This window comes from Arachis hypogaea, chromosome 2, assembly GCF_003086295.3.
Source record: "Arachis hypogaea cultivar Tifrunner chromosome 2, arahy.Tifrunner.gnm2.J5K5, whole genome shotgun sequence".
NCBI lineage: Eukaryota > Viridiplantae > Streptophyta > Magnoliopsida > Fabales > Fabaceae > Arachis > Arachis hypogaea.
The window spans coordinates 93099867-93116372 of NC_092037.1; the positions used below are offsets into that span (position 1 = coordinate 93099867).

At 28.6% G+C, this 16506-nt stretch overlaps 1 protein-coding gene across 1 annotated transcript; it reads left to right on the plus strand.

The window, feature by feature from the left end:
• The first annotated feature begins 15182 nt into the window (after window positions 1–15182).
• On the plus strand, window positions 15183–16302 carry LOC140177387 (uncharacterized). The gene is made up of 3 exons (XM_072210480.1): window positions 15183–15268; window positions 15805–16033; window positions 16129–16302. Exons 1-3 carry the CDS (start codon window positions 15183–15185, stop codon window positions 16300–16302), a joined length of 489 nt encoding a protein of 162 aa, XP_072066581.1.
• Window positions 16303–16506: the final 204 nt, after the last annotated feature.

Here is a 16506-nt window from a genome sequence, read left to right on the forward strand (position 1 = left end):
TCTGATTGATAAATGATGGTCAAAGATCCTCCATGGTCCCTCTGTCAATGCATAGTCAAGGTCCTCTTGTAAGAAGAACTTTACAATGAAGAACTCGTTGTCAATGTTAATCACCTCAATACTTTCCTACTTTCCCACATACTCTCTAACTTGCGGGTGAGGACTGGTAATGATATTTTCTTGCCCATCAACTTCACAATCAGCGTATCCCACCACAGATGTCTGAGGTTTTTCATTGCCACTTCATTCAAAACAAAGTTGAAGATCCCATTAACTTTCTCCACCTTTATCTCTGGAATGTTCCTGTTTTGTGGTTCTTCTCTTTTATCTCTTCCATCCTCCTCCATCATATCCTCCTGATTTCCTGCTAAGTTTCTAGCTCCGCCATTAGTTTTCGTTGTTACTAGAGTTCTGCTTCCTTTCACCATCTCACTGAAGGACCTTCTAGCTTCACCTCCAGCTTGTCCTTCTATCCCTTTTTCAACTATTCATTCTTCCTCCCTTGCTTTGAGAAGAGACTCTCTTAAAAAGCTTTGGTCTTCACCTACCTTTCTTACTTTTTTGGCTGCTCTCGCATTATCTTCTTCAGGAGCTCTGGATGGTTCATGTGAGAGAGTGTGTCCTCCTTGGACAAAACCACCCCTCATAACGGTGGTTCAGAATCAGCAAAAAACAATAGAAAAAAAAGAAAAAACATTCTAACAAATTTTTTTTTCTTAGTCAATTATGAGGCTGAACCAAACATATCTTTAAGTTCTTTATTTTTGATCAAGTATGACAACATAAGGTTGATATCCTATGTTTTTGGTCGGTCGGTATGGTAAGTTTGTTATATTGGCCATTGTTAGGCCCGGTCTTGAAGGATTTATGCCCCATAGAAATGGGCCGAATAATTTGGAAGCTTGCCTAAAACCAAATGGAAAATAAAATTACTACTATTTCATAAAGTTCAAAATTACTGAATAACAACTACAGCATGTTAATACCCAAAAAAAAAAAAAACAGCTACAGCATGTTCAATGCCACAAAGAAAAACTAAGCAAGTTGCAACTGAGACTTAATACAGATGAAAGATTTGTAAGCCTTCATGACCCAAAAAAAAAAAAAAATCATAAGCCTTTGATCAAACAGCATTAGGATTCAAATTCCAGGAGTGGAATATATAAAATTTAGTCGTAAGTGTGGTGTGTGGTGTAGACCAAAAAAAAAAAAACACCACAGCAGGTTTAAGTTATCGTAGAAACCAATGAAGATATCCTTGAATATGAAGACTTTGCAAGAGTTGAAATGATAGATCTCTGACCAATAATAATAATAATAATATACTCTATTTATTTATATGTAAATATTTTTTTGTATATTTTCTATTTCTAATATTATTAAAAGTAATTGATAAAAAGTATAAAAGCAAACCATAAAAAAGATATATATAAAAGTATAAAGAGTAATTTAAATATCATTTTTTTTTTCAAATCTACTATAATTAGGGGTGGCAATGAGGCGAGTAGGAGATAGATGTTTGTCCTATCCAACTTTAGTTCTGCCTTACAATTAACAATCTGTATAGAATTTATCCCACTCGTATCCATGAGTAGTAATAAAAAGTTAAAACCCTAACTCAATTTGCTCCTACTTGTCCCTATAATTATTAAATCTAACAAATAAAATTAAATTTTAAAATTTATATAACTATTATTATATACATAACACAAATTAAAGTAAAAATTTAAATATGATACAATATTATTAATTATTTTACTAATTATTTGATATATTAAATATATATTATATATTAAAATTATATATATTATATGCATACCAGGACAGAAAAGGACAAAAATCCGGCTCCATCTCGCTCAAAATCCCGCTCCACATAAAACTCACCCTGCATCAAAGTAGATAATTATCTCCTTCGAACGAATAGAAACGAAGTAGACACTCATAAATTCGGATAATGCTGTCACTCCTAATAACTATAATCCTTAATTATTAGTCCTTATCCGAGGATATTATTCCTTTCCATGGTTACTCCATGAATAACATGACCTTTTTTTATTTTATAATTATCATCATCATCTTCTTCCTTGAAAATACAGAAGTGAGATAGATGAAAGATATAATTTATTCCATGTCAAGTGGTTACCATTTAATGTTTATCTAATTCTAGGATAATCAGACATAAATTCTCGAATATATATCTGTCTACTATAGTCAACGCCTAATTTCTAATCTAGTCCAAGTTTACTTTTTGGTGAATATAAGGCTAACCATGAAATTATATATATACGTCACCTCTAAAGATCAAACACAAGATATAATGCTTAAGCTAGCAATCCAAATGATGACTAATGCTTTCATTAAGCCTTATGATTTCAATAATGTTCACCTAATTAAACTATCTTGGTTATGCAAACATGGAATAAGTTCAAAACATTAAATTATAAGTGATTGAGATCGATCACTATAAGTTTAGTCAAATGTTGCTTTCGCATATACAACTAACCTCATTGATTGAATGGAGAATAAATTGATATTATATTTTAAAAACTAAAAGCAGTGATATGATGGTAAAATTAAAATTTCTAATAGAATCATTATGAAAGACAAAATTCAGAAGATTAAAATGCCTGATTGATAAATTATGTCAGAATAATTAAATGTTATTTGAACACAATTACATATTACTAAAACACTGTCATGCAAATTATATTTTAAATTTTATTACTTATACCGAACTTTACAATAAAAGATGTTCATGAATCAATTGAAGTAAAAATAGATTGGGCATAAATCGAATTAATTAATCCAGTTTCACCCAAACCAAGATATATACTATTAACTTTTTGCCCTAACAAAAATTGTAGGAAATAATAATAGATAGGAACATAAATCTAGACGACAAAAATCATAGGTACCCAAATTGAGTTATCAACAAAATTTATTTGTACCTACGTAAGGGCAAACATATAATTCCAACAATTGTGAGTTGTGAAGAATTCCAATCTGAAATATATAAACATGTGGTAAGGTAGTAAAAAATGTTAATGTAGCATCATATGACACAAATTGATTGTTCAATTGAAAATGATATCCACCAGATTATGCAATTAAGAACAAATTCCAAAAATCATGTAACTAATCCATTGTGTACTTCTTGCCAAACTTGGCATAATATAATCAGAGAAATAATATTACTTTCTTATAAAAAAAAATTAAATTTTGTTTGAGTTATGATATTAATAGATTTTTTAAAAAAAAAAACATACAAATAAATCTCATAGTTCATATACTATTTACTTCAGCACTTTTAAGATCTGACATACATGATCTTTTTTTAACACTCGAATTCTAAAACTTTTATGATTTTGATTTAAAAAATTTCTATTAAACTCTTATGTTTATTTAGATGTTAAAATAATTTTATTATATTGCCTTCATAAGAGTTTGTTATAGAGTAGTATTTAAAAAAAAAACTAAGAAAAAGTCTATACATTTAATTATGTGCATCATATAATACAAGATACATTCTATTTATAAGTGTTAAATAATAAAAAAATAACTAGTTGATTTAATCAAATATAAATAATTATTTAAATATATAATAAACATAAAAAATTAATTTTTAATTAATCAAGATTAACCAATTTTTGTTGTAAAATTATTTTTTTAATTTTATTTTTTGGAGGATTTTTTTGTGTTTATTTTTTTAGAGGATTCAAAATTTATAGTTTAAAATTTTGAATTTAAAATTCAAAATATAATATAATTTTAAAAATTGATAATATTAATGATAAAATTAATTATCTAATTGAACTCTGAAACGTGTCATTCTAATTATATTTAAATAATGTTAATCTAACAAGCATATATAATAAGAGGGACCACCTAATGTAATGATATGTGAAGCCTCGGTTAAAGAGTCATCTCCAATTTTCATGGGGAAATGAACCCGATTTACATGATTCTTTGGTCAAGAACCGCATCATTCATTTTACAAAGCCATTACAATCAGCTTAGTCACCTTTTCTTGGATTTTATTAGGAAAACCAAACAAAATCAAAGGCTTTTTATTTATTTATTCAATTTATTTTGAGAAGTTCACCAATAGTTTTATTTTACCCACTAAAGTCACACCAAGTCCCTTCATTCTGGAAGCAATGTTGGAGTATAATAGCCTTCAAGGGTTGCTATCTTTATTTACGTTCCTCAATGAGGCTCCTATTTTGTGGGGGATATATATTATCACACTCATTATATGCTGTCATGTGTGGTCCATATAACCATTAATAATAATGTTAACTATAATATAAATAAATTATACTAATCTTCTGCATAATATTATAGGAAATTATAGGAAAAGGTAGGAATAGGTAGGGTTGTATGGGTCGGGTGAAATCGGGTTTGAGGTGATTCAGATCTGACCGAAATATATATTGGATTTATTTATTAGATCCGAACTCGGCTCTAAACCCGATGAAATTTATACACTTTTGGGTCACGATTATATCGGGTGAAAACCGGGCTGTTAACATTACATTATCTTGATATTGTGTTATAGGCTAGCATGTGAAAATATCCAAATTTTCAAAATTCTAACTATTATTTTACATGGTAAAATTCACTTAGAAAAATATAATAAGAAACAACTCTTCTCTAAAATTAAAGCATAACCATAATCAATACTAATATTGTATAATAACACCAAATATTTAAATCAATACAAATAACACAATATTATGCATTAATTAGTCTAAAATCTTTTGCATTTTAAACATAAAACATTAACTTATAGTCTTATAATAACTAATAACACAAAATATTAAGGTTTACAATACTTAAATTCCACATAAGAATAGCCATCATCCATCACTAATAACACAAAATATTAATTGTGTATGATGACCGGGTCACCGGGCCAAGTTCGGGTGACGCGAGACATGGCTTGGACCCGACCTGAAATAATGACTGGGTCTATTTTTGAGACCCTTATCCAGTCTTAAACTCGATAAAATCACACTAAATTAGCTCCTAAAGTGTTCGAAACCGAATTGGATCTTTGGGCCGAATCGGACCATGCACACCCCTAGTAGTAAGACAAGTATTAAAGATTAGGGTGGATATTTTTTTTATTAAGAGATAATAGTGAGATAGAGTCTATATTTATGCTATGTATATATTAAAACTAATCATTAAAATTAGTTATCAGTATATAATATATATTATAATATAAATATACATTAAAAATAAATTAAACTACACATATTTATATACAAATATTTTAATATATAATTTTAGTAATTAATTTTAATTTTAATTTACGAATAATATTTTTGATTAAATAAGCTAAGGTGGGACAGAGTTGAACAATGCCAAAAAAACATACTCCTTCGTAAAAACATGCCAAAGAAGTATTTTTTAATTTTATTAAAAATGAAAAATGGTTTTGATGTGATACAATGTGTACAAATATATGTATTATATGATATATATATATTATTGTTTCTGTGGTGAAGCATAAGTTTGGTTGTTTCTATATGTAGAGTATTGGTGGCTAGATCCAACATGTGAGGAAAAGAGACAAATCCGATTTGTATGATATGGTGGTCATAGAATTTTTATGCCATCAAGATTTTCTTACTTGCAATGGCCCCTAAATAAGTGTTTGCAGGCACTTTGTTTCTGTTTGAAAGTAGAAAGAAAACATATAGCCCGTGAACCCTAATGTCACTCCCAACTCTCATATATCATGTCCTTTTTGGATTCTGGTGACTTATAAACACACAACACCAGCTATCATTGCCACATTTAGACCCCACATACACCTCCCAACACCTAATTTCCAATAATTACAATTTACAAATATTAAAATATTATACACATATACCTATAAATTAGAAATTAATAAAATATTAAAGTTTTACTTATATTTACACCTGCCATTTGATCCTCACTTACATAAATATAGTAAGCCAAGCTTAGTATTGTCCATTATATTGCCGAGTTTCTTTTATGCAAATATCTTAAATTTGATCAATTATGAGGTAAAGAAAATAGTTTATAATAAAAAAGGTATAAACCATTGTAGTTTTTTTTTTTTTTATCAAATTCATTTTGATCTTATATAGAAAATTGTGGCGGTTTTTATTAAAAACTCAGATAAAAACTTTGGACAATTTGAAACCAACACAATTTTTTTAAAAAAAACCCAGTAAATTAAAGAAAATAGTGTGCTTGATACCAGCGGTGGCTAGGAATTTGACGCAAAACCATTTTCCAACACTTTAAAGGACAACTTTCCCATAAATCATTTTAATGGCGATACGAAACCGCCGCAATCCCTTTAAAACCGCCACCATCTGTCATATCTATTATAGTGCATGGTATTAGAATTTGTTTGTAATTGTTAGTTTGGTCAACCATATAGGGTATTAAGGGTGTTTGCGGTGCGGTTTGGTTTGGTTTTTGAAGGAAAAGCCATTCGATCCGATCGTTTAATTAAACTGCGGTTCGATTTGATTCGGTTTTTTTGTCAAGGTCATCCGAACCAAACCAAACTAATTAATATCGGTTTGGTTTGGTTCGGTTTATTCAGTTTTTTCAATCAAATAAAAAAAATCCTACCATACTATTATGCAAAGTCATAACATTGAAATTGACAAACCGAAATACACAATAGCTAACAAAGTCTTGATCTAATGAAATTTAACGACAACAGAATTCAAATACGACAATTAAAGAAGTTTAATAGTTCAACAGTCAACACAACTGAAAATAAAAATAAATTGTCACTAAACTGATAGCAAAGTTATGGTGTCTTCTCCAACAAAATAGCTAAACTTCTTAATACAAACCAACCTGAAATAAAAAAAGTTACATAACAACAACAACAACAACAACAATAACAACAACAACAACAACAACAACAATAACAACAACGACAATAATATAAGGAGAACAATTCTTACTATAAGATGTACTCAATCAGACTCAACACCAGAATCTTTTTCATTGGGATCACGTGTAGGTGCAACTTCTACAAAATATATAAAACAAGAAACAATCATAACAAATGATATATATTAATAAAAACTATATTAAAATAAAGAAAATTATAACTAGAAACTTAACCATACCTAATTCTAACTTCTCCAATTCCTCGATGAGTTCCTCAAGGACAAGTTTTGGAGAGTTTCGGAGCTAATTTTGTGTACAAATTAACGCTTCAGCTGTCAACGGAGTTAGAGAACTCCTATAATTATTCAACACCCTTTCTCCAGTACTAAATGCCAATTCTAAAGCAACTGTGAAAACTGGCATGGCTAAGACGTCTCTTGCAATCTGTCCAAGAATTGGATATTTAGTAGAATTCACTTTCCACCAATTTAGAATGTCGAATTGCACGCCACTCTTCTCTAATGCCTCCATAAGATATAACTCCACCTCATTCTTGTTTACAGTCTCATTGAATTGCATTTCCACCTCAAACTACATAAATAAATACAATAAATCAAGGCTAGAAACACAACAACAAATAAATTAATAACCATCAATAAACTGCACAACAAATCAATAACCAACAATCCAGCAATACCAATTACCAAGTTATCAACATTCAACAATTAATCAGCAACCAGCAACAGTAAGGCAGCAAGCAGGACATTTCCAATATAATGAACCATTAAACAACAATAACATGAACCATTAAACAGCAACACAGCAAGCAGGACATTTCCAATATATTGAACCATTAAACAACAATAAAATGAACCATTAAACAGCAAGCCACTGAGCCAGCAACAAAACTTAGCCAAAAATTGAACCATTAATACTTACACTAATGAACAAATCAACAAAACTTAGCCAAAAATTGGTGGTCAGATACTCAGATATATAAAATTGGTGGTCAAATATATGAAATTTAAAAAATTATAAATTCAAAAATATCAATTTTGAAGATCAAATTTGTTAGTCGTATGTATAATTTTACTCGGCCAATTGCACATAGTTCAGCTTTTTCTCCTCAACTATTTTGTTATTTTTCACCTTCTATTAATAGTGTAAGAAGTTCAACATTGAGCCAGCAACAAAACTTAACAACAAATCAACAAATCAACAGTAGAAACAAATCAACACTAATGAACAGAATGCAAATGGTAAACATTACCTGAATCGGTGGCTCGGGCTCCATATTGACTTGGGAGGAAGGCTGAGTGGGAGACCGGGAGGTGCTGCCGTGCTGGCTTGAACTTATGGGTTAGGGTGGTGGCGTCTCAACGGCGGCGGCGTGGTGCTGTGCTGCCGTGTCGAGTCGGTCGGTTGTGGCTTCGTCTTGACCTGATGTGCGACGGCGTGGCTTCGTGTTGGCCTAATGTGCGACGGGCCAAAGGCTTCGCGGTGGTGGCCGGTGGGTGGCTGAGTGCGCAGGTCGGCAGCCGGCAGGTGTGGAGATTTGGAGAAGAAGGAGCGATGAGTACTGAAGGTTAGGGTAGGGATTGTGGATTTGGGATTGGGGGTAAGGGTAGACGCAGTTTCGTTTGGGGGGTGGGGGGTGTCGCGCACTCGCGCAGTTTCGTTTGAAGGGGGGTGTGGGGGCTAGGTTAGTAACGTTTACGTTTAGGGTTTTTTTCCTAATCGGTTCGGTTAGATTTTCAGATTCAAAATCAAAAATCGAACCGAACCAGACAAAAAACAGCAAAATCAATTTTTTTCAGTTTTTTGGTTATCAATTAATTCAGTTTTCAGTTTTTTCGGTTTGGTTCGTCATTTTAGTTCGGTCCGAATCGGTTTTGAACACCCCTATAGGATATCAGTCATATATGTTTTACGGGTTTTATGTTAAATCTTTAATATAATTGGATGTATTAAAAAATTTACATCAATTGAAGATAAATATGTTATAAATTTAATTAGTGAGATCATTTTTGTTCAATCAATATCAGTTAATTTTTTAAATTATTTTTTAATTTTAAATATTAAATTTTAAATTTCAAACAGATACATAAATTCTAAATCTTAAATGATAAATCTTAAATGTTAAATTTTAAATTTTAAAGTTTAAACCCAATTTTAAATTCTAAACCTTCCAAAAAATAAGGATTTTAAAAAATTGATAGTCTTTTGAAGTGCTAAAATCTTCGCTCCTTAATTATATTAATTAACTTTGAGATTGTGTCAGGATAATTAAACGTAATCATATTGATGATAACAGGTAACAATGATAATGAGGAGTATTTATCTGACCAGTATCCATAAAGATTAGGATTAGGGTTTGAAACCCTAGCTAGTAATAATGACAATAATAATATAATGATAATCAGATATTTGGTTTTGTAGGGCTGACTCTAATCTTAGAAACCGGATTTTCAGCTGCTAGCTAGATACCTACAAGCATAATGGTCATTATGCATTCAATCTTCATTCACTATAAGCATTCATTCAATTTTATAAGTAGCCTTGATTTTAGTTTGCAACTTCGAGTAATGTAGGGAAAAAGTAAAAGTTTCTTGGATGTTCTCAATCAAGGTTTTGATATATAAATACTTAACTTAAAAGTGATGATTATATGTTAAAGTGAAAATCATTATCAAATTGACTAAAGTGATTTAGTTTGTCATTATGACAAACTTCAGCACCATTTGAGAGTCTGTGTCCACAATAACATGATTAAAATTGTTTAGAGCTGCAATTTAGAATCCTTTGACAATACCCAAAGTTCGGCATGCATTATAGAGCAACTACCAAGTTTGCACGAGAAGTCTTTAATGAATTTGCTAAGGTGATCTCTAAACACTGCACCACAAGTTGCGCTGTTATTATGAGCAAAAGAAAACCCGTCTAACATTAAATTTTAGGTTTAATTATTCTATTAATTTCTATAGTTTCGTAAAATTTTTAATAGTATCTTTATATTTTTTTTCCTTTTAGTCGTCCTTGTATATTTATTTATGTCTCCATTATAAAATTATATTTGTCCCCATATAAAATTTAAAATTATCTTATAATTTAATCTCACACAATAATAATTTGTTTCATTAATCTTATCTCAAAGTACAATATGTATTAAATTAATTTAATAAAAATAGAATATTATAATACTATTTAATTAAAAAATTTATTTAGTTAAAATTTATATTCTTGAATTCTTGTTTACTAAACATTAATATTTAATAGTGGATTGAAGAATTCTGCACTACATTTATATTTTGATAATTAATTCTCGAGTATAAACTAGATTAAAAATTATTTAAAAGTAAGTTAAAATAATAAAGCATTTAGTACTTTTATCTATTTATCTATTTAAAATATAATTATTTTTACTGAAATAATATTATGTAATTAAATATACATATAAAATTGTTTTATGTTAAAATTCATCAAAATTGAATTATTATTATTGAAAATCAATTTTGCTTTTTCTTTTATGAAACAATTGAATAATTATTAGGCAATTTGTAAAGTATATAATGGAATATGAAGAGTTTAATTTGCTGCATAATTTTTTTTCTAAAATACTCTTCATCATATATAATTGATAAAAAAAAAAACGTATTTCGCTATTTTAAAGATTCAAATAGAAAACCTCCTAGTTAAAAGATTATTTGTTTACTATCTTAGTTAATCTCCTTGTTAATATTATTATATATAATTAATTTATAAAAAAGTGAATTAAAATATCGTTAGTACCTATCTATATATACCAATATTAATAACAAATATATAAAAAGTTAATTTTTGTATAAAAAGAATCTATTTATTGTAAAATTGTCAAATTTTAAAGATAAAATAATCTTATTTTTCTAATGATATTTATAAAAAATCGCATTAAAATCTAATATTTTAAAACATTTTTTAAGAACATATATTTAACGTTGTATATTTTTATTGTATTTTAAAATATTTTAAGAATATTTTTATTGTTAATAAAAATAAAGGTTATTTTTATTCACATTTTGATTATTTGTGTGCTAAATTAGTGGTTTACCTTTTTTATATATAATATATTTGCCCTCATTATAATTTAAAATTTCTGTATCCGCCACTGAATATAAATTCTATTATCTTAATTTATATGATTAATTTTTTATTTTATCATTTTACTAATTTTTTAATTAATTTTGATCCGAATTTATATGACCTAAAAGATTTAGAATTTGAATTCTTATTGAACCAAAACAAAGAAAGGATGTTAGAAACATGATCACAATTAATATTCATATACCTATAATTTAGACAAACAAACAAAATTTATATATTGATTTTCTTCTAGACCAATATCTTGTTTGCAAATTGTTTGAATTGAACCCTAGACAAGTTCTAAATGCCTTCACGTTGCCCTAAGTCATCCCTTCTGGGTGTCATTCAACAAAGAATCATATGATGTATGTGTTCAAATTTAAGAAAAGAATTTAATCTAAAAGACTAGTCTATTAGATGGAGAAGATTTATGTTAGATTTAAGTATCATCTTTGGCTTATTACGAGATATTTTTATTTTATGAACTAGTTTTTGAATTTGAATTCAATTTATTTAGTCTCAATTCTAATATAATAATAAAGTCTGTTTAATTTAATAATATTGGATTACTTATCTATAAATGTTTATATTTCATATGATTATTTCTGCGTGTAGTAAAGGTAGTGTAAAACAAATTTTATATCGTTTAAGAATAAATTTTTTAGATATTTTATAATTATGTGAGGCATTTCTGACTCTCTATTAATTTTTAGAATTGAGTTAGGTCTATTTAATCTTAAGTTTAGTATACTAATTAGAATTTATAATTCATTTATTTTGCTTGCCAATCCTGTTATTAAAACATTTCTTTAATGATTTCTATATAGAATAAATTAAAATTTAAATCAACGTAGAAAACAAAAGAGTAACTTATATATATAATAAGAGAGCCACTCAAATAAAGATGTCAAAAATATTTTTTTAAAGATATTTTTTAGTAACTAAAATTTGACACATATAATCAATTAAACTATGTTATTTTTGTCAAAATTAGGTAAGACAAATTAATTTTATTGAAAAAATAGCGAATCAAATATTGAATTAGTCTAAATTAATATTATTTTTTTTATAGAAAATGACTATAATATCCTTATTATAAAAAATGACTAAAATACTCTTATTATATATATTAATTTTGAGAATCTTAAATTCTAGTCCTTTACTTCTCTGCCATAGGATAGGATGAGGATTTAGAGTTTAATATATATATATATATATATATATATATATATATATATATATATATATATAAAAGAGTATTTTAATCATTTTCTATAATAGGAATATTGTAGTTATTTTCTATCAAAAATAATATTAATTTAGACCGATTCAAAATTTGATTTACTATTTTTTTGGTTAAATTAATTTGTCTAATATAATTTTAACAAAAATAATACGATATAATTAATTATATGTGTTAAATTTTAATTAATAAAAAATATTTTTAAAAAAAGATGTTTTAGACATCTTTATTTGAATAACTCCTATATAATAATAGAATGGAAGGTTGAAATAGAAAAACAGAAAAGACAAAGACAAAAATTTGTATTTGAGGAAATGAGACAGAAATAGCGCGTTGCCTTCAAATTACGTACAAAATTACAATGCGAACTTGATGTTTAGGGGAAGGAATAATAAAATAATATAACGAATGAATGAAAAAGGAAATAAAAGATAGGTCACGAGATTGAGTTCCAAATTTCGCACTGTTGATGTTAATATGTTAATGTTCGTTTTGTCTGATTACACGTGTATAAATGATCAATTATATCCCTTTTTAAAAAAAAAAACTTGGTTACAGTTGTCACAATACAAAAATTACAAAAATATAAATAAAAGAAAAATATTATTTGGTAATTAATTTACCTAAAATCATATCCACTTGAATAATGATTGAAAGGTCTAAATTATTTTTTAATACTTAAATTTATAAAAATTTAAAGTTTTTATTTAAAAATTAAGAATATAATTAAAAAATAAATTAATATTTCTAATTATTTTTCTAATATATGAATTATATAACTCACGTTATTGTGAATATAAGATTCAAATAAATGTATTTAAAGAAAAAAATACTTAATGGGGTGTGGTTTATTGCTAGAAAAATTATTTTTAGTGATTTTTTATTTTAGTTTTAGTGACAATAAAAATAATTGTTAATATATTTATTAGCAATTAAACATTAGTCGTCTTATATTTTATCACTAAAAAGTTTTAGCGGTAATTATATATTTGTCAGTATAAACTTTTTTAATGTCTACAAAAAATATATAATTGTCATTATAACATATGGTAATAACAATAAATATATATCTATTGTAAAAAAATTAAGTAAAATATATAATGATCAGTTTATTATTGTCACTATTTTTTTTTTTTTTACTTAAAGTGATTTTGGTTGTAATGTTTATACGTGGAGATGGATACAATTATTTCTTTGATGTGTTCATGCATGGAAATTAAGAGAACTCTATATATACCTCGCTGCATGTTAACAAAGCCAAATCGAATTCAAAGTCCCACTTAGACTCAATTATGATCACAAAGCAGTGCCCTCCATAACAAGAATGAATGGAAAAGCTTCATATTTTTACATTTTTCGCTTCTTATCTTATTATGAAATTATTTTTCTAAATAATTTAAGTTGTAAATTTTATATAGGTTTTTCATTTATTTTATACTAATTTTTTTAAAATGATAAAAATTGAATTCTATACTTTTTTTTTATCATAACTCTAATAATACTGTATTATGAAATATTTATTATAAAATTTACATAATTTAGTGAAGATATGTAAAAATTTATATATCTCACATATATATCAACTTATGTTTATTAATTTCGTTTGGTTTGTTTTTTCATATATATTTTGCATCTTTTAATTAAGGGTGTCAAATAGGTTGGCCTGATTGTTTAAGCTCACATACTTAAATTGGTGGGCCATACATATATATATATATATATATATATATATATATATATATATATATATATATATAAGGCTTTGAAATGAAAGTCCGACTCATTTAAAAAAAATCTCCTGACTAAACAGACTATATAACTCGATTTTTTTAAATAGGTAATTTTTAATTAAAAAAGATATAAAAAATTAAATTTTAGACTAACATATTAATTTTGGGTCAAACTTTTTACCTTTTTGATAGACTATTATGTTAAAACTTGAGATATTTTTATTAGAATTTCAGAGATTTAAATTGCATTGTTAAAAATGTTAAAAGCATTTAAAAAATAGAAAAAATAATAAAAAAAATCTAAACAAGCTAAGCAAAATGGTTCAACCCATTTATTTTGCGTGCCAGTCCGTTTATTTCAGGATTTTTCAAATAAAAAAAATAAATATTTTATTTATAAATATAAATTATTTAAAATATTTTTATTGATTTGTGTCATATGTCTTATTTCATTTATACTATAAATGAGATAAATATGAACATATTTTATATATATTATAAAGGAGATAAAACACGTCAACAAATACATATATCACGTTTGTATACGTGATCCATGGAAAAGAGCCACATCCACGTATCTCGTTTACACTATAAACGAGATATACGCTAAGTTAAAACGTTGTCACTATAAACGAGTTATGGTACGACAAATTTTAATCAACTATAGAAGGATCTACAAACTATTGGTATTCTTCACAAATATCTCAATCATTTTTCTCCTCTGTTTCTTTAATAAATTTAGTAGAAATGTCTAGTGGTAGTATTTTTTTTTTTTTTTTGCTATAACGCTGTATTCCAACTATCACATGTAAAACAATGACAGTGGGGTTATATTTGAGTGTGAGAATCCTATTTTTCTGCATACTCAGAGAGCAAATTCTAGGTATAAGATAAAGAGTCTGATATTGACACATCTTGAAGCTAATGAGAGAAAAGAGGTTGGAAGAGTTGGGTACAGCATGCTAGCACCAATGAAAAATGGTGTATTTCAATTTCTTTTATTCTGGCTCGATGACGATGAGTATATGCACCTCATGTTTGATGTCCAATGGGAGAGTCATGGCTGAACAAGTGATGGAGCTTTCTGCGAAGGTTCGTGAAGTTGTTGGTGGTGGTTCTGCTAACTCGAATTTCGTCCAAGATGACAACCCACTCTTGCACCACCATCCCTGCATTGTGCTAGACCAACAGTAGATATGGACGTGGATGGTGAGGAGTCCAATGAAAAGTATGTTGCCGATAGCAACGAAAGTGGTTTCCTTGAGGATGATGACGAGGATGAGTTCGTTCCATAGACTCTGGTTGGTGGATCAATTCGAAACCTTTTGTCTGCTCTGCAACCAATACCAGAGTTATCAGTTGTACCCAACCACTATCAAACATTGGATTTGGACGCAATGCACAAGGTATCCATTTTCCAATATGGGTGCGGACGATTACAAAATAGACGACAGTGTGGAGTTTAGTGTTGATCACAGATTCAGAAGCAGAAAAGGGAGTCATGCAAGGCGTGAAGAATTACAGCATTTAGAGAAGTGCTTAGTACCGAGTTGTGGCGTCAGATTGGTTAAAGTACCATGTGCGTTGTAGGCAATTACTAATGGTTATCCTTGGAGTCTCCGTGGCGGACTCCGACAGAATCTCGGATACTGGTAAGCCTTACTTTGTATTTGAATGCATCATCTTATTTTGGTTAGAATTTTGACCGATTATATATGAATTTGTTAGAGAGGTGCGTAAATTTGATGGATTGCACACCTGTTTAGCCCCCACTATATCTTAAGATTATTAACAATTGAACAAAAACTTCATCTATAGAATCATCATGCTCCTCATACAGTCCAGCTCATCAGTTACTATCCCTATTCTACAGGGTACATTGAGGCAGAGCTATCACTTCAAATTATCGCACAGAAAGGTTTGGTTGGCAAAGCAAAAGGCAATTGCGCAAATATATGGTGATTGGGAGGATTCATACATCAAGGTATTGCGGTTGTTGCAAGTATTGCAGAGTTATCGTCCCGGCACAACATGTGATCTCAGTGCGGTATCGTACTATGATGCGCATTTGGTGGTGCACGAATGCTGCCAATTTGATAAGGTTTTCTCTGGGCATTTCCTCTCTATATTGAAACTTTTAAGCATTGTAAGCCCTTCATCTCCGTGGGTGGCACGCACCTGTATGGCAAATATGGGATTGCATTGCTAATTGCAGTGGCACAAGACGGTAACAGTAACATCCTTCTTGTAGCATTTGCAATTGTTGACTCTGAGACTACGGAGTCGTGGTCGTTCTTCCTTACCAACTTGAGATGACATGTGACACCACAAGAAGGACTTTTGATTATATCTGATAGATCCCAGGTGATCAAGGCCACACTTAGAGTCGATGAGAGTGGGTGGAAGCCTCCTAGAGCGTTCCATGTGTATTGTGTCAGGCACATGGCCGCGAATTTTGTGTCTCATTTCAAATCTGCCGAGGACAAGCAATATCTCATGAATGGTTCTTATAGTCCAAGT

What these genes read in the sequence shown, in the direction of transcription:
- LOC140177387 (XM_072210480.1), top strand. Translation starts at nt 15,183, where the DNA reads ATGGACGTGGATGGTGAGGAGTCCAATGAAAAGTATGTTGCCGATAGC. An exon ending in GAGGATGATGACGAGGATGA is followed by an intron (nt 15,269 to 15,804) that starts GTTCGTTCCATA and finishes CTTCATCTATAG; the next exon opens with AATCATCATGCTCCTCATAC. An exon ending in CAACATGTGATCTCAGTGCG is followed by an intron (nt 16,034 to 16,128) that starts GTATCGTACTAT and finishes GAAACTTTTAAG; the next exon opens with CATTGTAAGCCCTTCATCTC.